Below are 23,341 nucleotides of genomic sequence, written 5' to 3' on the forward strand. Positions count from 1 at the left end.
TTAAAAAATAAATATTAAAATTCTCTCTTTCTCTCTCTCTTTAAAAAAAAAAGAAAAGAAAAAAGGATTTCACATATAAATGTTCTCTTAAAATTCTAGGGTGTGGGCTGGGGTTGTAGCTCAAAGGTAGAGCGCTTGCTTAGCAAGGGTGAAGCACAGGTTTAATTCTTGATACCACATAAAAAACAAATAAAAAATAAAAATTAAACTCTTAAACAACAACAAATTCTAGAGTGTGCTGTTATCATAAAATAACCTTGCTGCCCACCTAAGTACTTGCCTCAATCATTTAAATATTTCTCACCCCTATTCTAATATTTATTTTAGGAAATGGGTTATATGGGACTAAGATAGGAGAGATCATCTCTCTGAGAGGATGAGACCTAAAAGAACCATTCCCATACCTGGACTGGATGAGAAGTAAGGACTTTAATGCAGTTCCTAACCAGGAATCAGTTAAAACTTCAATTTCTGCTCTTAATCTCTGTAGTGCTTCCTTTCTTTGGGGACTGAGGAGGCCTTTGGAAACAAAAGTAGACAAATTTATCATTTGACATCATATACTTGCTGATACTGAAAAAGCAACTTACAAATTCAATTTAAAAATAGTTTGAGGTGGGGCTAGGATTGTGGTTCAGTTGCAGAGCGCTTGCCTAGCACACATGAAGCACCACATAAAAATAAATAAAATAATGGTATTGTGTCAAATAAATTAAAAATAAAAAAAAAAAAAGGAAGAAAGAAAAAAGAAATAGTGTGAGGCCCTGAACTAATATTTCTCTTCTTGGGGCAATTTTAGAGTAGTGCTATTCAAAATGCCACTTTGACTTTCTTCATCAAAATTTTTGCTAGGGAGCACAATAACAAGATCAGCTGGCAGAAACAGCACAATTAGATTCTGATACAAGCTCCTTCTTTCATCACCAACTCTATAAATATGCAGAATGAAAAACTACACTTAAGTAGCACTGTTTCAGAACAGGATATAAGGAACCAAAGAAGGAGAAATAAGTATTATAGCTGGAAGAGTTTTCAGCATTTCTAATCTCTTTCTAAAGAAATCAAAGCATGATGGGCAAAGATTACACAGTAATTTAAGAGCTTATGGTCTCAGGCAGTCTTTCCACCACCACAACCCTATGGTGACTTCAATTCCATGTGCCTCAGAACATGATAGTTAAAAGACTTCAGGTTGAATAACCATTTTTCTGTACTTTACTCATTTCTGAAATAACTGATTAATAAGAAACTAAAACACTGCCTAAGACTACATAGTTAAAACAAAACAGAACTCATATAACAGAAGCATGTCATTAGACACCTGAGTTACAATATTTAAATAGCAAGTCTGGCTCAGAATTTTCTGTAGTGAAAGTTAAAAAAAAAAATACTGTGCTCTATTAACAATACTCCATAAAACAGAAGACATTTTGTGAGGAGAACCAGAAGTATAATTTATTTTCAAATTGATGGTTTCACAATGCAAGCCTGGAATTAGATGATGCTCTCATTTAACATTCTGGATAAAACAAACAACAAAACTAGTACCACATACTTAACTAAGGTATGATATGACACTTTTGTTAAATTATCCTGTAACCATACATTTCTGTTTTCCAAAGAAGTTTCAGGGAACTCTGATAAAAGGTTGCATCACTTCACTTATGAAACTAAGTCTAGGAACTGAGGCAAGGAATGAATCATAGACTTAAGTTGCAAATGAAATCCAACAAAACAAAGGCTAATGCATGAAGAAGAAAAGTAAAAAGACTTGAAGTTGCCAAAATATAAAGTATTGGCTGTATCATAAGAAGATATAATAAAAAGGGAAATCTGAAGAAAGGAAATTAGATTTCTAAAATCTGGAAGCCCATAATTTTTATGTAGAATTAAGAGGGGTTTAACAGGAATAAACCAAAATGAACTTTAAAGCTCTGTCTCTACTTTTACCATTCTGTAATGCAACATAATATAGTACTAAGATCTTGACTAGAAGAATATACCTATTGTGGTTTTAATTTGGAATGTCCTCCAAAAGCTCATGTGCTGAAGGCTTGGTCCCCAGTGCAGCACTGTTAGAAGTAGGGCTGTGCCAGGCACAGTGGCACATGCCTGTAAGCTCAGCAGTTTGGGAGGCTGAATCAGGAGGATCACAAGTTCAAAGATAGCCTCAGCAACTCAATGAGATCCTAAGCAACTTAGTGATACCCTGTCTCTAAATAAAATAAGGGATGAGAATGTGGCTCAGTGGTTAAGTGTCCTTGGGTTCAATCACAGGTATTAAAAAAAAAAAAAAAGTGGGGCTGTTGGGAAGTTACTGGATCACTATGGCTCTGACCATCATCAATAGATTAATCCATGGATGGATTTATATATAAATGATGCATTGGGAGGTGGTGGAAACTGGGAGGTGGTACCTTGTTGAAGGGAGTGGGTTTTGGGGTGTGTGTCCTTGGGGGCTATGTCTTGCCCCTGGCCCCTTCCTCTGTCTCTGCTTCCTGGCTGTCCCAAGGTTCATCTTGTTCATCTTCTGTCATGATGTACTGCCTCACCACAAGCCCAGAAATAATGGAACCAGTCAACTATGGATTGAAACTCTGAAACTGAGCCAAAAAAATCTTTCCTTTTAAGCTGATTTTCTCAGATGTTTTGTCACAGTGATGAAAAGTTAACATAATACCTCCAGTCTATGTAATTCCTGAAACTTCATGCAACATTTTTATGTGTGTACTTTTGTGGGGGATGGTTCACATCTTTAAATATTTTCTCAAAAAGGGTACCTCACTAAAAAAGGAATGGCATGAACTACACTGGACCAAAAGTCAGGGGATGTGATTTGGCCAGGCCACTAAGTTGCTATGTGATCACAGATATGCTGTTTCCTCCCCCAACTACCTCTATGATGAATGTTAATTTCTCAACTGCCAAATGAGATATTTAGATTAGATTTCTAATTTCCTTTCTAATTTGAGTAAAGTATGATTAATTAATTCCAAATAACAGATTTTTAGGAATGACATTTGAAATTTTTTTTTTCGGGTAGAAATAATTTCTAAGGTCTTTCAAATTACAACACATTAAAATTGCTAACCTATAATCCTAGAGCTAGTTTTCCAGCCACTACAAACATAGTAACTAGTTCTACTTAACTTGTCCTGATGGTTACAGAATTAGCCCTCCAAAATCTGGCACCCTATTTCTATATTGACAATGGTTGTGACTCAAGAACAAAAACATGTTATCAAACATAATCTATGTAAATCATTTCCTTCAAAAAGTCATCTGTCTAAAAAGAACTTTCCAAATTTATGCCAAGAGAAATTAGAAATGCAGAGCTTTTTCTATTATTCTAACTATTTAGTCTAATGTCCATTAGAAGTGCAGAGCTTCTTCCCCAAAGGGTTTTAATCACATCCGCATTTTTTTTTTTTTGGACACAATACCTTTATTTTATTCATATATTTTTACGTGGTGCTGAGGACCAAACCCAGGGTCTCGCAGGTGTGAGGCAAGCGCTCTACCACTGAGCCACAACCCCAGCCCACATCCGCATTTTAAAAATACAGAATTAACAAACTGCTGTGGAATAAATTAATAAGCAGTTGCCAGGGTTATCTAAAGAATCCCTAGAAAGGAAAGTAGGGAATCAGGAAGAAACAGAATTAGACTGATTGTATGCCATACTTACCACCCACGTTGCTTTTATGCTTATCATAAATTTCTCTCACTTTTCGGTAGCGGAAAGCCAGTTTTCTCATCCAGTCCACACCTCCCTGGACACCCACAGAGGAACCATGGCTACCACTGCCTCCTGAGCCACTGAAGCCATCTGTTGAGAAACTATAGTTGCTGCAAAGAGAGCGGATAATGAAAATCAAAATCTATACAGCATGGGATTTTTGGTTGAGTGCTACCTGGAATTCTCTCACTTATTCCTAATATCTGATAAATAAAGTTTATGGTTTTAAAAATCTTCTCACTAATCTTTGTATGTCAGAGTCTATCTTTAATTAGTCTTCTGTCTCACCTCTACTACTTCCATCAAAGAAAGGCCTGAGAACTGGAGTATAACAGCTCATTGTTAGATATAGTGGCACATTCCTGTAATCCAATGACTTGGGAGGCTGAAGCAGGAGCATTGCAAGTTCAAGCCTCAGCAACTTAGTGAAACCCTGTCTCAAAACAAGCAAAACATAAAGGGATAGGGATGTGACTTAGTGGTAGAGCACTCTAGGTTCAATTAAAGAGAAGAAAAAAAAAAGCAACAACTTAGTTCAACTCAGTGGTAGAGTTTATGTTTAGTATGCATGAGGTCCTGAGTTAAATATCAAACACCCCATTCCCACTCCCTCTCTAAAAAAAAAAAAAAGTACTGAGAGGAAGGAAGAGAATTCAAGCACCAGCATTCCCTAGAGGTTGGCTTGGGGTGGGGCATCCTTTTCATTAATGCCAGAGAATACTACAAAGTGAAAAAAAGCAAAATATAAAAATGATGGATACAACTACGTAAAAAGGAAAAAAAAATGGAAGGGGAAAAAATGGGAGGAAATAACCCAAAATTCTAATAATGGTAAGATAATGGCAGATGGTTTTCTTCAGTGATCTGTTAGCTGGTTTAAAATATGTCCACAATTTCTTTGATATTCCCTTCTTCTAATTCTGCTCCCCTTGGGTACCAGCTATAATTAGAATGCAAATAGAATGTGGTAAAAGTGACAGTGTCAGGATTCAAGAGACTAGGCTTCTCTTGCTTTTTTTTTTTTTTTGTACTGCAGATTGAACCCAGGGGTGCTCTACCACTGAACCACATCCCTAGCCCCCCATTTTAAAATATTTTATTAGAGAAAGAGTCTCGCTGAGCTGCTTAAGGCCTCGTTAAGTTGCTAAGGCTGGCTTTGGACTCTCAATACTCTTGCCTCAGCCTCTGGAGCTATTGGGATTACAGGTATGCACTACTGCGCCTGGCTTTGCTCTTTCTTGCAGTACTTGTTCTGGAAGAAGCCAGCTGTCATGTGAGGATACTTAAGCTTCCCCATAGAGAGGCACATTCAGTGAGGAACTAAGGCCTCCTGTCATTGGCCACATTTGAGAGACTTAACACAGGCCCTTCAGCTCTAGCCAAGCCTTCAGATGAGGGAACTCCAGCTAACACCTAGTTTCCAGAGACCTGAAGAACTACCTAGTTAAGCTGATTTTAAGCTCTTGACATATGAAAACTGTAAGACAAAAAACAGTTAATTTTTGTTTTGTTTTGTGGTACTGGAGATTGAAACCAGGGGTGCTCTACTACTGAGCTACATTCTCAGCCCTTTTTATTTAAGATAGGATCTTGCCAAGTTGCTGAGTCTGGCCTTGAATTTGTAGTCCTTTTCTCTTGGCCTTGCAAATCACTGGGATTAAGGTGTGTACCACTATGTCTGGCTAGTTGTTTTAAGCCACTAATTTGGGGGGGGGGGTAAATTATTATGTAGCAGACAATTAATATAGTTATATAAACTGGGAAGAACTAGTATTTCACAGTAAAGATTTAAAATGACTGGCAGAGGGTTGAGGTTAGGGCTGAATGGTTGAGTGCTTGCCTAGCATGTGTGAGGCACTGAGTTCAAACCTCAGCACCATGTAAAAAAATAAATTAAATAAAGGTATTGTGTCCATCTACAACTAAAAATAAATTAAGAGGGCTGGGATTATGGTTCAGTGGTAGAGTGCTTGCCTAGCACGTGGGAGGCGCTGGGTTTGATCCTCAGCACCACATTAAAAAAAATAAAATAAAATAAAGGTATTGTGACCAACTACAACTAAAAAAAAAATATTAAGAAGCTCCTCTAAGCTTTAAAAAATAAATTAAGGAAAAAAAATGGCAGAATTCACGATAACTTGGTTTAATCTAGTCAAAATGGTGTTCACTATATTAAATGTGAGTTTATATACTAAAGTTGTCAAGACATAAAATAGGTAATTATTGGTTAGTCACATGTACAAAAGGAAAAAAATGGGGTTCAGAGTGGATCATAAGGTGCTTGACTGACAACCATGCTTTTTCTTAAAAAGACTAAAAAAGTCTTGTAAGATTGATGCCCTCCATGGCTGTGCGATACATGATATGCACAACTGATGCTGTTCCTTAAAGTGAAATATTTCAAGCTTCTCAGCACTTTATTAGGTTCTTACTAAGGTGATATTTCTACTTCTGCCATGTATTTGAGAATTCACAGATGGGATACTTAATTTTAGGGTAGTCACAGGAAAGAATACTTTAAGAGGGATACAACTTTTTTTTAACCTTTATTTTATTCATTTTTTTTTATGTGGTATTGAGGACCAACCCCAGTGCCTCACACGAGCTAGATGAACGCTCTACCATTGAGCCACAGCCCAGCCCCAAGGAATAAAACATTAAGATAAATTAATACAAAAAGATGCAATAGTCTTTTTTCTAGTCTTTAAATATAAGAGATAAATTTTTGGATAATTCTTAGCTAGGACTATTAGGCCAGAAAACAGTAATCCAGAGAGAGAAATGAGGAGACTAAGCATGCATTTTGCCACTGAGACTTCCTTGGTTTAGTTTTTGCTGTAGTATAATGGCTAAAAATGTCTTTCCATAAGGTTATTCCTGACACCATCAGGCTCCTACAATTAGTTTCCTTGAAGAAATTAAAAATTTTTGATGTTTATTTGCATCTAAAACTACACAGTCTGGAAGCACACTTTCTTCTGACTGAAAATCTGTGCAGAGAGATCTCTTCAATGCTGTTTCCTCATTCCATCACTGCTACCCCCATTTTTTTGGGAAGGGGTTTGTAGGTGGACATATACCTTTATTTATTTATTTTTATGTGGTGCTGAGGATTGAACCCAGAGCCTCACATGTGTCAGGTGAGTACTCTACCACTGAGCCACAGTTCCAGTCCTGCTATTACCCATCAGAATTACTTCTCTGTTCTCCATCACATTTTCTATTGTCACACTCTCAAACTGCAGGTCATAGTTAACTATGCTTGTTTCTGCCTCCTCTAATAGATTGTGAACTTTTTCATCTTTCTTTTCCTCTGAACCCAGACAGTATCTTGTACATAATAGGTGTACTGATGTTCAAAACATCACTGTTTATCACCTCAAGTCTTGGCCATTGTCATCAGAAGCCACATCTTCCACATGCACCTGGTCACATTCCTGTTAAAAGACAAAACACTATTTTAGTTAGAGGGTAGGGGCAGAAGTGCTATCACCATCATGACATTATAAAGTGACTATTTACAATAGCAGGATAATGAAATACCTCTGGTCTCGAAGGATCACTCACATTTACCACCCCTTTTGCTGTACAACTTCCTTTACAGCCTGATTTACATCCCACAGTCTTCATGACATCTTCCTTAACTAACCCTTCTTTAATTTCTGCTCTTATCTCAATAGTTCATGAGGATAAGCATGAGCTCTTATAATATCAGGTGTGCTTATGCCCTACACTAGACTATAAATCCTGTTAAAGCAGGATGTTTGGGGAAGGACTTACATCTTAAATACCCTTTGCATTCTACTAGTCTTGTTTAGTGACCTTATATAGCATATAAGCAATTAATTTTTGTAGATGAAACGGATGCTGGTGGAATGTGTACCAAAAGTGAGAATGAATGAAACTGAAATTTACAAATTCAAATGTAAGTTTAAGAAGAGGTCACCTAAGCCAATCTCATATTCTAAAAGGGAAGTAAAATGATCTTCTTAGGATCATACAACTAGTGAGTGGCAGAAAAAAACAAGGAAAAAACCTAGGTCTTTTGCTTCTTAATCCAAGGCTCTTTCTACCAAGTGTATGCTACTACTGACATAAAACAGCACCCATTGCCTAACTTTGTTGGTTGTACTCCTGACGCCTCTAGGGTACCTACGTTAGAATCCTCTGGGGAAGTTTTTAAAAATGCATATTCTTGAGTCCATCCCAGACCTACTTGAATCAGAATTTCTGGGAGCGAAGTCTTAGAATCTCCATTTTTAAGAAGCTCCCCAGGTGATTCTTATGCCCCCTAAAGTTGAGAATCACTGACCTGGGGGGGCAGGAACACATTCAGGTCAAATTCTTCACAGAACTTTCAGTCCTGAGTGAGGACTATGTCTAGAAAATCATTACAAATACAATTTGGCAATAATTATTGTTACATAGTAGGTTTTCAATAAGTGTTTGCTGAATAAAAACTATGCTGTCCTAATTTATCAACATATGAAGTTGAGGAAAAATTAAAGCATTATGGAATTCAGATAAAAGCAGTAGAGTTTAGAGCCATATTAATTTGGGATGCTGGGGTACCGGGGATGGAACTCAAGGGCCCTCAACCACTGAGCCACATCCCCAGCCCTATTTTTTTTTATTTAGAGATTCTCACTTTTGCTGAGGCTGACTTTGAGCTTGCAATCCTCCTGCTTCAGCCTCCCAAACTGCTGGGATTACAGGTGTCTACCACTATGCGTGGCTTAGAGTCATTTTTAAATTTAATTTGCTTGAGAAATGGCTGTTGAATAGAACTAGATTGTATTTAAATAGAAGTAGGATTACTTTGTGTTTGTGAAATGTCATTTTATTTTACTACAAAATCTTGACTACTTTTTAAAAACTAGGTAATACATATTGTATACATTTCAGAATTCAAACACACAAAATGAAAAGTCTGGTCCCTTCTGTTTCTCACTAACCCTTTACCTTAGACAGATAACTATTAGTTTCTTCTATAGGATAACTGCTTAACTGTGGCCCCGGATGGGAATATAAGTTTCCCAACTTGAAACTCACATTCTGGTCTTTAGACTCCAGGTCTGTGATCCTTCTACGATATTATTTTTACCTCAAAGGTAACTTCAATATCAAAGCCAAAAAAACTTTACCATGAAGCTCTCAGTGTTTCCTGATTTTCCTGGTACCTAGCTATAAAATGATTCTGTATATCAAGCTTAACTTATATATGAATAATAAATGTGTAAAAAAAATACAATGAGTTAGAGCAATCATTTACAGATTGGACAAATTAAAGGATTATCATTTAAGAAGGTATAATTGAAAAATGGTCAAAATATAATTGAGAGTATTAATTAAGCCCATTATATATATTATTTAATACTTATTAATAAACTGGAATATTCGTTTACATTTCAGGATTTTCCCCGATAAGTTGGCGTTTCCCTTAATACTATATCACTTCCAAATATGCAGACAAAAATGAAAAATCTGAGCCAATAAAACTGAGGGTCTGAGGAAAGAATCAAGACTGTAGAACTTCAACCATGATATTCCTCTAAGACTACATATGTGTGTGGCTGCTTGCCATTCCAGCCTGACTCTGTATTACCTAGCCTCTCCATCTTACTCTGTCTAAACATTTATCTTCCACATTCAACAGGCATAGGGTCTTAAAGTTATTGAACCAAACATCTCACTGAAGCACAGAAAAAAATTTTTACATACTTACTTCTAAGTCATTGAAAAACAGATGTGTATCAGCCACTTCAAAAATCATTTCTTCCATTGTTAAACCTGAGCCAATCACTACTGTTGGGTCCTGTAAGACAGTAAGAGAAAAAAGATACTTGACTTGGTACTCACAGTACTGGTTCATTTTCAAATATTTCAAAATTATTTTGGGTCAAGGCCAAAACAACACAGGTCTATAACAGTTCTTCAAGTATTATTGATAATATTTCACTGACATCTAAGAATGTGGATTGTTCAATAGAGAGGATATTAGAAATGTCAAAACTTTAGTTTGTGGAAACTAATATTTTCATAAAAGTAAAAGGAATATATTTTATACAGAGAATATATTTAAGAAATTAACTCACTGCTTTGCAGTTAAAATTGTATTTTTATCATTCCCTTTGGTGTTTTTTCCTCCACTTAAATTTTTTGGGAAATTCTCTGTTCCAGAGGAACTCCTAACTATTGCTAATATGAGATGCAATATCTCCCTGTCAAAAGCCGCCTGCCACACATGCAATATAACATCAGACGTCTGACAATTTCAACAACCAGAAAGTAAAGAAAGGTAAAAGAGTCAAAATATTTACAGGAAAATCAAGGCAAGCTGCTTTGAGATGAATTATCAGTCCTTTACTGAGAGTCTATATTTTTAAAGTCATCTTAGTAACATAACTTATGAGTTTATATCAGCTGGCCAGCCTAGATAGTAAGAGCCTGTGGAAGCACTCCTAGAAAAAAGAGCAAGTGATGAGATAAAACAATTGGGAAGTGTGAGATAGCAAGGGAGGTAGATATTTTTATAAAATTCTTAACCCAAAATTGAAAAATATGATTCTGGAGATAATTTGGCATAGAAATACAGTCCTAATCTTCTCAAAACAGCTCATTATTCTGCCAAAATTAAAGATTAAACAAATTAAGTTTTGTTAGGTATATTTGTTTTTTTAAAAAAGCATGCATGTATTTTAAGAAAGATATTTTATCTATATGCTTTATGTCTAACTTTTGTTTGGCTAAATGAAATGCTTGGTTTGGGTTATTAAAAGTGACTTAAGGTGCTGGGTGTGGTGATACATGCCTGTAATTCTAGCAACTTGGGAGGCTAAAGCAGAAGAACTGCAAGTGCAAAACTAGCTTGGACAAACTAGCAAGCCTCTGTCTCAAAATATAAAATTAAAAGGGCTTGAGATGTAGCTCAGTGGTAGATATACTTGTGTTCAATTCCCAGAACTCAAAAAAATAAAACAACCATGTAGCTGAAGGTTAAACAAATCATGTCTCTGCAAACAGAATCCCGAGAATACTCTGTTTTGAGCCTCATTCCTATACTTTATAAAATGCAACTTCAACTCAAACAACTTCAGCTTTCAACACTGGTCCTAGGACTAGTATCTGGCTTTATCATCAATTCCACTTGATCATATAGCTTGCCTGGTACAAGCCATCTGGTGAAATTTTACATGAGAAGTTAAAAGCCAACAGGTAAGATGAGGTAGCAGAAAAAAAATTTCTGCTCATATAGCCAGAGGAGGGATAGTTATAACAAAAGACTACCCAAATTACCTTTCCATACTTCTGGGCATAGGATCCAGTAAGAAGGGAGTGAAAGATGATGATGGTTTCATCCAAGTCCCACAGAAATACCCGCTGAAGGAATAAAATATAAAGCATAATGAGTATCTTCCAGTAACAAGGAAAATACATATATGACACAATCTTAAATAATGGGAACAAACTGTAAGTGGAATTAGAAAATACCTTGTGATGAATGAAAACACAAACACAACATATTAAAACTTATGGGATACAATGAAAGCAGTGCTAAAAGGGATGTTATAACTGAAAGTACATACATTAAAAAAAGAAGAAATAGGGCTGGGGATGTAGCTCAGTGGTACAGTGTATGCTTTGAAAGCACAAGGCCCTGGAATAAATCCCCAGCACCAAAAGGAAACAATTAAAACAGAAAACGAATAGAGAAAAGTCAATGAAACCAACAGTTGGATCTTAGAGAATATCTACAAAATTAACAACCTTTAGCTAGACTGACTATGAAGAAAAAAATAGAGAACACCAAGATCACTAAAATAATTATTACTAATTATTAAGATTACTAAAAGTAGGAACACTATTACTGATTTTATATTTATAGAAATAAAAAGAATTAAAAGGGGATACTGTAACAAACTAGGTAACTCAAATGAAATGGTCAAATTCCCAGAAATACACAACACAAGGTACCTAACTAAATCAAGAAGAAACAGAAAACCTGATTAAGACATATAAATAATAAGGAGATTGAATCAATAATTTATAACATTCCAACAAATAAAAGCCTGTTATGAGACAGCCTTGGGCAGTGTGTGTGAGCTATGGGCATTTGAGTACATGAGGGGACTAGACTGATGTTGCTGCTCTGACTGGGCCGTGAGACATATGTGTCCTTTTCCCTTGCTCTGCTTATGATCCTACACAGCACCTGAGATGGGTGTGGCCTTCCAAGATGTCAGTAAATTTGCTGACCGCAGGACATCACCAAGCAACCCCCTGAAACCCAATTCCTTGCCTTATTTGGGTTGAACTTTCTTGAATGTCTTTTTCCCCCCAAAATAGGATGGTTTCAGGCTTGCTCTCTATCTTCTGCCTGTCTCTTGCCTCCTCTGTGAGAGATGGGGCAGAGGAGCTGTCAATGAACCCCAAGAAAAAGGTACTTTCTGCGTTTGCGTTGTTATTTAGTGCCAGCCCAATTCACCTGGAATAACTCTGACTATTTTGTCACGTATACTTGCAAAAGCCCAGGACCTGATGGCTTCATTTGTGAATTGTACCAAACATTTAAATAAGAATTAGGGGGATGGGGGCATAGCTCAGTGGCAGAGCATTTGTCTAGCACATGCAAGGCCCAGGGGTTAATCCAAGCACCACAAAAAGAAAAAGAAAAGACTAGATTTAACACCAATCTTCTTGAAACACTCCTAATTTATGTAATGAGACCAACATCACCCTGTCAGACTACATTTGTAAGAAAACTATAGAAAATTTTTTTTTTTTTTTAATTTTTATTATTTATTTTCTAGTTCTCGGCGGACACAACATCTTTGTTGGTATGTGGTGCTGAGGATCGAACCCGGGACGCACGCATGCCAGGCGAGTGCGCTACCGCTTGAGCCACATCCCCAGCCCACTATAGAAATTTTTAAAACTTTTTCTCTTATGCTAATTGATGCAAAAATCTTTAACAAAATAAGAGCAAACCAAATTCAGCAGCACATTAAAATAATTATACATTGTGACCAAGTGGGATTAGTTCTTGGTTCATTCAACATATAAAAATAAATGTAACATATTCATAAAAGATGAAAAGACACATGATAATCTCAATTGATGCAGAAATACATTTGACAAAATCCAACATCCTTTCGTGAAAAAAACAATTCAGTAAAGTAGGAGTAAAAGGGAATGTTTTCAATATGATAAAGGCATATATCAAAAACCTACAGCTAAAATGATACTCAGTTGTAAAAGACTAAAAGCTTTATCCATTGGATAAGGAATATGCTAGAATGCTTTTTCATCACTTTCATTTAACATAGTAATGGAAGTTCTATCCAGAGCACTTTGGTAAGAAAAGGAAGAGAAAAAAAAAAAAGACATCCCAATTGCAAAAGATGAAATATAGTTATCTCTGTTTTCAGATGACATAATATTATTTGTAAAAAAAATCCTAAGGAATACACAAAAAATTGAAATCAAATCAGCAGTATTTCTGTTTATAAGCAATAAATAATGAGAAAAGGAAATTTAAAAAGCAGTAAATATCATCAAAGAATAAAATACTTATGGGACTAGGGTTGTAGCTCAGTGGTACAGCGCTTGCCTAACATGTGCAAGATGCTGGGTTCGATCCTCAACACCACATAATAAATAAAAATAAAGTATCGTGTCCAACTACAACTAAAACAAACAAACAAACAAACAAAAAAAAACCTTAGGAATAAATTTAACCAAGGAAGCAAAAGACTTATATTGTATGTTGAAAACCATTAAGATTTTGAAGGAAAGTAAAGAAGACACAAACAAATGGGAAAGATACACATATTCACTGATTAGAAGACTTAATACTGTTAAGATGCCAATACTATACAAACCAATCTATAGATTTATTGTGATCACTATCAAATTAACCATAGAAAAACTCATCCTATGGGCTGGGATTGTGGTTTAGCGGTAGAGTGCTTGTCTAGCAAGTGCAAGGCCCTGGGTTCGATCCCCAGCACCACATAAAAATAAATAAATAAATAAAGGTATTGTGTCCAACTACTTCTTTTTCTTTTTCTTTTTTTTTTTAGAGAGAGTTACAGGGGGAGAGAGAGAGAGAGAGAGAGAGAGAGAGAGAGAGAGAGAGAGAGAATTTTTTAATATTTTTTTTCTAGTTTTCGGCAGACACAACATCTTTGTTTGTATGTGGTGTTGAGGATCTCGAACCCGGGCCGCACGCATGCCAGGCGAGCGTGCTACCACTTGAGCCACATCCCCAGCCCTCAATTACTTCTAAAAAAGAAAGAAAAACTCATCCTAAAATGGAATCTCAAGACCCCAAATAGTCAAAACACCCTTGAAAAAGAACAAAACTAAAGGATTCATGCTTCCTGATTTTAAAACTCACTACAAAACTTCAGTAATCAAAATAGTGTGGTGCTAGCATACAGACCAATAAAACAGAGCTTAAGCAAGAAATAAACTGTTGCGAATTAATTTTGACAAGGATCAAAAATAAAAAAAATCATCCAATGGAGAAAGGAATTCGTTCCTTTGTTCATTCATTCATTCATTCTGCAGTACTGGGGATCAGACTCAGGACCTCATTCATGCTAGGCAAGTGCTCTACCACTGAGCTGCACCTCTGGCCCAGGAAAGTCTTTTCAACAAATGATGCTGGAAAAACTGGACATCCATATGCAAAAGCATAAAATTAGAACTTATACAAATTAACTCAAAATAAATTAAACACCTAAATTTAACAATAAAAATCTTAGAAGAAAATGGATGTAAATCTTCATGAGCATATTATGCTAAAAGCAGAGCAATAAAAGAAAAAAAATGGGACTTCATCAAAATTAAAAACTTTTATGCTTCAAAGGACACAAAAAAAAGTTGAAAAGACTGAGTGAAAAGTGTAATTTGGTGTTGAGTGTTTGCCTAGTATGCTCTGGGCCCTGGGTTTGATTTTCAGCACTACAAATAAATCTCTCTCTCTCTCTCTCTCTCTCTCTCTCACACACACACACACACACACACACACACACACACACACATACACACACACACACACACACCCAAAAAAAGAAAGAAAGCAAACCCAATAGGAGAAAATATTTTGGATCAATAATATGGAATATATTAATTTAACAGCACCAAAAATCCCATTTAAAAAATGGGCAGAGAGCCAGGTGCTACTGCAGAAACTGAGGCAGAAAAATCACTTGAATCCAGGGAATTTAACACCAGGCTGGGCAACACAGTGAGACTCTACCTTAGGGTGGGGGTGGAAGAGAAGGAAGGAGTTTAAAAGATCTGAATAGGTATTTCTCCAGAGAAAATATGTCAATGGCAAATAAGCATGTGCAAAGATGCTAAATATTATTAGACATTAGGGAAGTAAAAATCAAAACCATAATGAGGTATCACTTCACATCCATTAGGATGGCTTCTATCAAAAAATGGGAAATAACAAGTGTGATGAAGATGTAGACAAGCTGGAACCTTTGTGAATTGCTGGTGGGAATGTAAAACTGAAGACAATTATGGTGGTTCCTTAAAAAGAGGAAGACAGAATATGATCAAAATTAATATTCCTTTGTGGAACCCAAAAGAACTGAAAAGACAGACAAGAGGGACTCAAATAGGTAACTGCACACAGTCAGTATTCAAAGAAGTACTCATAATAGCTCAAAGGTAAAAACCTCAAGTGCCCTTCAACAGATGAATGAATAAAACAAAACATGATACAACACACACACACACACACACACACACATATACGAAATGTAATATTAGCTAGCCATTTAAAGGAAACGAAATTTTGACACATGCTACAACATGGACGAACTGTAAAAGTGTTATGCTTACTGAAATAAGCCTGACATAAAAGAATAAATATTGTATGATTCCACTTACATGAGGTATCTAGAATAAGCAAACTCACAGAAGGAGAAAATAGAACAATAGTTGCAATGGGCTAGGAGAACAGGAGTATGAGAGATATGGCTTACTTGGTGTAGAGATTTTGCCTAGAATCATGAAAAAGTTCTGGTAACATATAGTAGTGATGGTTATATAATAGTGGAAATGTATTTAATGACACTGAATTGTACATGTTAAAATAGTAAAATTTTACGTTATGCATATTTTGCTCCGATTTTTAAAAATGAGCAAGTTCTCAGTTTTCCCTAAGAAATGTATCAAAATTTTAGTTTCTCTTTCATGTTCCTTTGTTCCCAACCCAGGAATGAAAGATAACAGGCTCTAAATACGGCTTCAATTTACCTATGTCTTAGGGCACCTATCTCAATGGACTTATATTCAAATATATCTTTTCCCTTTATTAAATAATAAATAATTTTTTTAGAAAAATTAAAAACAAACCCCACTATTATTAGAATTTTTTATCTTTCTAGTCTTTAAAAAAAAACATTTATTCTTTAGTTTTGGTGGACACTATACCTTTATTTAGTTTTTAATGTGATGCTGAGGATCAAACCTAGTGCCACACACACATGCTAGGCGAGAGCTTTGCCTCTGAGCCATAATCACAACCCCTAGTCTTTTAAAAACACGTCCATAATAAAGTCTCACAGTGCTTACAGGCACAAAATAAATCAGTGTCAATGTCATTAAGAAGTTACCAGATCTAATTGTGTGTCTCACAGAAACTTGGGTTTGAAGCTCTCATTTTCCTTTTAGATTTCTAAATGGAGTGCACTATGACATCACTTGTGGCTCCCTCTGTTTTCTGAATAAGATGAACTGTTCTTTCTGTTCTCTAGAATACAGAGAATTGTTTGTTCTTTCCATTAAAAAACTGCCTTGCTACCTAAATCCAGCAAAGCTTTTTTAATGCTTTGGTGAAAAGCATCTGAAAGTGATATAGTAAGTTATGGACATGGAGAAACTTTGTTTTTCTTACCATTTTTCTAATTTACTTGGTCAATGCAGTTTCTTTTGCATAGGAATTAAAGAGCATACAACACACAACCACATAATCTCTGTGAGTTTCAGATATGTGTTTGATAAATTCAAGAAGCAAGAAAAAACAAAGAAAAAACCAAAAAAACTAGAATGAGTTTCTTCTCATACTTCCAATTCACTGTCTTGAGAAGAACTGGTATCAGCTTTCCTCTTGCCCCGGTTCTTGCTAGTCATGTTTTTCCTGGACTGATCATCAGCATCTTTACTTGGTGTAGTTTGGGACAAAGCTGGGCTTGTAGAAGCGTCTCCTGAAAAGAAAAAGTGGGACATGTACTGCCAGTAGTCACAGCCTATATGAACCAGAGCATGAAGAGGGCTGGCAGATTCTCTGCCCTTATGAGTCATAACTAAGGGAGAGAGTTTAGATAACTAGACTTTATGTAAAGCAATCTAGGAATGTAGATCTAGGCATTAAGCACCTACAGTGGCTAACATCATAAAAAGAGTCATAATCATGCTTTATATGCATGCCTTCTAAGTCCCTCAAAGTTATTTTTTGAGATAAGTTCATACTGTGTTGCCCAGGCCAGTCTCAAATTGCCCTCACATTGAAAATAGCTGGGACTACAGGTATGGGCCACTATACACAGCTCATCAAGTTAGTTTGCCAAAAAAAAAAAAAAGAAGACCCTGTTAGTCTGACCTGTGATTCCAAAGCTGGAGCTGGGATAGCAGGTCTGGTACTGATTCTGACCAAGAATAGTATAGGTGGGATAGATAATATAGGCCAAAGGGAACAGGGAGGAAACCAAGAGTCTTAGAAAGAACATAACTGCTGCTCTACTACTGGATTACTGGATCAGGATTTGCCAATTTGGCATAACTGACATTTTGGGACGGTTAATTTTTTTGTTGAGGGGGATATCTTATACTTTTTGGGGTATTTAACTAAGCAGTATTCCTGATCTCTACTCACTGGATGCCAGAAGCATCCCCGACCAATGTGACAACAAAACTATTTTCCATGTTGCCCAAAAGTTCCCTGGGGGGCAAAATCATCTCCAGCTGAAAACCATAGCTCTAGATCTATTTAATAATTTATAATAAAATACAGAAGGCAGAAAACATTATAAAACATTCTATAAGGATAAAACAAATCACAAGGGGAAAAAAGATTGGGGGAATTTGTAGGCTGAAAGAGCTGGTAGGGGTTGGAAATACAGTATAGTCTTTTCATTGTTGGTACTTTTCTATTCTTAGTATCAGGCAGACATCAGCCACCCATGACTCATCATAGCCTGCTTCCAAAGTTTAAATACTCACCTAGGAGGGAAAGCCAAGAGCATGATGAAAGTGGCTGATATCAGAACAAAATTATCTTCCCCATCACCTGACAACACCTTTTGGATTAAGTGCCCTTAATTTTAAGCCAGTTTTCTGAACTACGATACTTACCAGTTGAAAGTCGCTGGGCTGCTGGAGCAGGAACCATGACATTAGGTTTCTCTGCCTGGTATGTGGTAGTTGCTAATGTGGTACTCTCAGTATCACTGTTAGTCTGGCCTGTGACTCCAAAGCTGGAGCTGGGGTAGCAGGTCTGGTACTGATTCTGACCAAGAATAGTATAGGTGGGATAGTCCTGTAGGCCAAAGGGAACAGGGAGGAAACCAAGAGTCTTAGAAAGAGCATAATTGCTGGATGTAGTGGCACACACCTGTAATCCTGGCAATCTGGAAGGCAGTGAGACAGGAGGATTGCAAGTTCAAAGTCAGCCTTAGCAACTTAGTGAGAACCTGTCTCAAAATAAAATATAAAAAAGGACTGGAGATGTGGCTCAGTGGTTAAGCACATTTGGATTCAACCCCTGATACAAAAAAAGAAAAAACCCCCGAGAGCACACATATTAAATTTCAACCAAAGGGTTTCTTCTCCCTCTTATTCATAATTATTTCCCTAAAACATTAATTTGACTTCTTGTTTTCTAACAGTCTCTCCAATGAAAACAATAATTTAAAAATACATTATTTTTTAAAAAAAAATATTTTTCAGTTTTAGATGGACACAAAATATCTTTATTTGTTTATTTATTTTTATATGGTTCTGAGAATTGAACCCAGTGCCTCACATGTGCAAGGCAGGTGCTTTGCCACCGAGCCACAACCCCAGCCCCTCAAAATGCATTCTCTAGAAATATGAGACCAGAAAAAAGAGCTGCTATAATATAAGGAAGGCCGAAAGGGAAGGTTCCTGTGTACTTTTATACATATACATACTATGTCCTTTCCAATTTTATGTACCGAATTTCTGCTAGAATTTCTAAACAAAAATGTCTATTCTTTAATAAGGTTATAAACCCATGCATTAAACGGCAGTGTTTATAAGGGCAAATTAACTTTAAAAAGTATATACCCTACACTAAAGTTTCTTATTTCACAAAACTGATAATCTTTTTTTAAAAGTTTTCTTTAAAAATAAAAGTTTCCCTAAAATATCGAGAGGAAACTTTTGGTCATTTCACAAACATATATGCCAAAATTTATCAAGCCATACAATTTAAATCAATATAGTTTGATGTCTATTATATCTTAATAGAGCTATAAAATAAAACTGAGTGTGACACACCTTCAAAAAATTCCACTGACACTGATATTAGTGACAAATAGGACGACACTAGTTGACCAAACTAATTCTTTTTTTTTTTTTCTATCTTTCTTTTCTTTTTTCCTCCTGCCTTAGTCACTGGAATTATAGGCCTATGCCACTGTGCCTGGTTATGACTTAGATTCTTTACGCAACAGTATTATAGCTTGTCTGAATCAGAAAATGGGAACTCTCAAATTAAACCAACAGTAAAAACAAGAAAAAATTCTGAGCAGATGAGTAACTTCATAAATGGTAGCATTTGCAAAAAATTTAATCAGTATTTTAAAGAACAGACAGCACAGGGGAAAAAAATTAGAGATGAAATAAGCATTCAGCCACAGTAATTCAGTATTAAAGGAGGAAAAAACACAAAGTAACAGAAATGATAGCAAAATAAAAAGGGAAAATTTTGAGAAATGGCTGGGTTAGGGAAAGGTAGGAGAAATGAAATGGAAATCAACCAGTCTGATTTTAGGACTTGGTTAATTAAGAGGAAAAAAAAAATGGTGCCATTGACAAGAATTCAGAAATATTAAAAAAAAGTAGTTATATTTCTGGAAAAAAAGAAGACAGAAAAAAGGGTAGAACAAAGGTCTTGTCTAGATACTCTGAACTTAGGAAATAGCAAGATATCAAAAAAAAAGTAACCACCAATCAGCTGGAAGCCTGTAAACATCATGTAGCCCAGAATCTTCATCTTAGAGACAGTTTATCAGTACAGTTAAACACTCCTGAGGATGAAATTATTAAATGCAGAAAAACTAAATAGAGATGGTTCACATTAGAAGATAGAATCAAAAAGAAGAGATAGGAATGCCTGTAGCTCAGTGGTAGAGCACTTGCCTAGCATTATGTGCAATTGATCCCAGCTGAGGGGGGAGGGAGAGAGAGGAGGGAGAGGGGAGAGGGAGGAGGGAGGGGGAGAGGGAGAGGGAAGAGGGAGGAGGGAGGGGGGAGAGGGAGGGAGGGAGAGATGGATAGATTTATGAGAGATACAAAAAGAAACAGAGTTCCTATGAGAGTGCTAGGTTCAAAACCAGAAACTCAATAAATATTTGTGGACTAAAAGAAAGAACAAATACAAGGACAGTGAAACACAGAAAATGAACCAGAAAAGTAATGTTAATTGTGAGCAGAAAAAGATTCACAGAAGTGGTGAAAAACAGAGAAAAACAACACAAAAACAAAACAACAACAGCAAACCTTCTAAAACACTGAAGATGTTACCAGTGATCTTGTAAGCAGAGTTAATGTTAACAGTGATCAAGACCAAATTCCAAGGAATTCACAATGAAGTGAGTGCCAGGCCTTTTTGTAGGTTTTGGGGAATACATATATGAACAAAATAGAAAAGTAAGGGCTGGGGATGTGGCTCAAGCGGTAGCGCGCTCGCCTGGCATGCGTGCGGCCCGGGTTCGATCCTCAGCACCACATACAAACAAAGATGTTGTGTCCGCCGAAAACTAAAAAATAAATATTAAAATTCAAAAAAAAAAAAAATAGAAAAGTAAATCCTAGCCTTCATGGAGCTTGTTGGGAGAAGATTAAGAGGTAAAAACACATACAATAGATAGAGCAGCAGATATAACCATATTCAGAGAGGCTTAATAGAGAATAAGAGAAACTGATGCAGCTTAAGAAGCCATCTAGGGTTTAGTTCTGAGGGCATCCAGAAAAAGGGTTCCATAACCCATATTATTCCTGGTTATTTCTTAGATAGGCAAATTGAACAGAGAAAGAAGAGAGAAAGAGCAAACTAGATGAATTATACTGTACCTGGTTTGAGATGCTGGCAACTGCTGCTGCTGGAATATTGGCAATTGTGGATGAAGTGGATATCAGGCTGGCGTTTGTGCTTGAAGCTACAGAATTGAGAGTTTAAGAGATATTAGTTAAAGATACCATGTAAAAGTCTAGAAGATATTAAAAAAATACATTGTCTTAAGTGAACACATCTACAAGGAGATAAGAAAATTAGCAAGAGAAACAAATGCTCATTTTGCTTTTTTGTATGTCATACCTCAATTTAGACTTGATTAGAAACAAAACACTTCAAACGTCTTTCTGTTTCAACTTGAGTCTTCAACTCTTCCTACTAAAGTCCTAGAAGGATACATATACATTTCACAGCTCATACTAAAGATACCAATGAAATCAGAACTAACCCAGATTATTCCACTTCATATCTCTAGAAGCTGAAAAAAGACTCACCTGCAGTGTGACCTACTAACCATCAGTGGAGCTCTGATAAATCCTACACTATGATATTATCATTTACTATTACTTGCCTCAAATTATGCCTTTCTTGATGCAAGATAATTATTCTGAGAAATAATGCTCCAAATTCTAAAGTGCTTGGAAATTACTTCTTGAGTTCTACTCAAATAATGGATTATTAATGAGGAACAAAAAGCACCATGATCTGGCATTTAGAGACTTTATCAATGAATATACAAAAATTAAGAAAACATTAAATATATTCTAGTCAGGAGAAATGTACTTGGTAAACTACTTGGGCTGGCTGTCTTAAGACGAGGAATTTGGATTAAGTTTTACATTTTTTAAACACAGATTCTATCAGGGTTTTAGAATTTCTCTGTAACTAGTAAATAACACAAGGACTTTTGTAAATGTAATGATATGAGATAATAGTTTTCAACTCTACTCTTTCACTTATCATAAACACTGATGCATGATTTCTACTGTAATCATAAGTAATCCAAGGGTCCACCATTGGGTAGGGCTAACTGACTACCAACTCTATTAAGGGCAGTCAATAAGAAAACTATTTAGAACAGGACTGGAGCCAGGCATGGTGGTACACACCTGTAATCCCAGAGGCCCAGGAGGCTGAGGCAGGAGGCCTGCAAGTTCAAAGCCAGCCTCAGCAATTTAGCCAGGCTCTAAGCAATTCAGTAAGATTCAGTCTCTATAAATACAAACATAAAAAAGGACGGGGGATGTGGCTCAGTGGTTAAGCGCCCTTGGGTTCAATCCCAAGAAAGAAATTAAACAATCTTCAGTCCACTTACTAAATCGGGCTGGTGGTGAAAAACATTTGGCCACATACTCTATTATTCTTGCTAGGAATCTTAGTAACTTGATTTGCTAGTTGATAAGTGTCTGAGTTTTAAACAAGTACCAAGCTACAAATCAACGTTTTCTCCCAATAATAAGGGCTTAGGTGATCTCGGCCTACTAACCTAGAAAGTTCACAGGGTCCAATAACATTTTTCTTCTCCAACATAACCAAATAATTTCTAACATGTGTCATTCATTTATTCAGCAAAACAGAAAGTATATCAGCGTCTACTATGCACTAGAAACTTTTCCAGCCACTAAGGAATAAAATAGTGAGCAAGACAAAGTCCTTAAACTTATGGAGTTCAAATTCTAGTGAGGGATTGTTAGTTAATAATTAAGTAAGTAATACCTTTTAGTCTCTGTAACTATCACTGAACTCTCATTAAACTCATCTAAAAGTGTGCATAACTACTGTATGTTCTATATCATATACAACAATGACTAAAAGACCAGGAATTTTCAAAAAATGTACTGATTATCCTGCATATATATGTATATAAAGATATATAAAAATATGCTGGTCTCCACACATACAAAAAAAAGTTGCAACAACAAAATACGTAACAAAAGTACAAAGTTAGAGAATAAAAAATTTAAATGGTAGCAATTATTATATAACTAAAGGCTATCAGAATTCTAAATATCAATGGCATGGCCAACTGTATGTAGGTAGTCCTCACTCCTGAAAATGGAGCTGCAAAATCAGAAAAACAAAGCTTCTAAGAACCATGCCCCATTAGCTCAACCTAATATAGTCAACATACATAGCTTTGATCCAAAGGATGGTTACAGATTGGTGAGTGGCATAGCAGAATTAAGTGATATAGCCCCAAAGTTGAAAGGTTAACCCAAAGGGTAATGGCACATAAAAGTTTGTGTAAGATTTAGTTTTTACCTACCTGCCTAATTTTATGACATGTCTCTCCATCTACCTTGCTCTGGCTTTCTCTGAGT

General features: G+C 36.1%; 1 protein-coding gene across 5 annotated transcripts in view; it reads right to left on the reverse strand.

Annotated features, from left to right (window-relative positions):
- Eya3 (EYA transcriptional coactivator and phosphatase 3) overlaps nt 1–23,341 on the reverse strand; it is a 103,087-nt gene that overhangs the window by 15,842 nt on the left and 63,904 nt on the right. For all 5 annotated transcript variants that reach the window (XM_013364545.4, XM_021734676.3, XM_005317678.5 and 2 more), the window contains 8 exons: nt 21,080–21,165; nt 18,116–18,299; nt 16,829–16,968; nt 11,036–11,119; nt 9,465–9,554; nt 7,118–7,176; nt 3,689–3,849; nt 405–519 (listed from right to left, as the gene is read on the reverse strand). In XM_013364545.4, coding sequence (XP_013219999.1) covers nt 405–519; nt 3,689–3,849; nt 7,118–7,176; nt 9,465–9,554; nt 11,036–11,119; nt 16,829–16,968; nt 18,116–18,299; nt 21,080–21,165 — 919 coding nt within the window. The remainder of the gene's footprint in view (nt 1–404; nt 520–3,688; nt 3,850–7,117; nt 7,177–9,464; nt 9,555–11,035; nt 11,120–16,828; nt 16,969–18,115; nt 18,300–21,079; nt 21,166–23,341) is intronic.

Source organism: Ictidomys tridecemlineatus, chromosome 11, assembly GCF_052094955.1.
Source record: "Ictidomys tridecemlineatus isolate mIctTri1 chromosome 11, mIctTri1.hap1, whole genome shotgun sequence".
NCBI classification, from domain to species: Eukaryota; Metazoa; Chordata; class Mammalia; order Rodentia; family Sciuridae; genus Ictidomys; species Ictidomys tridecemlineatus.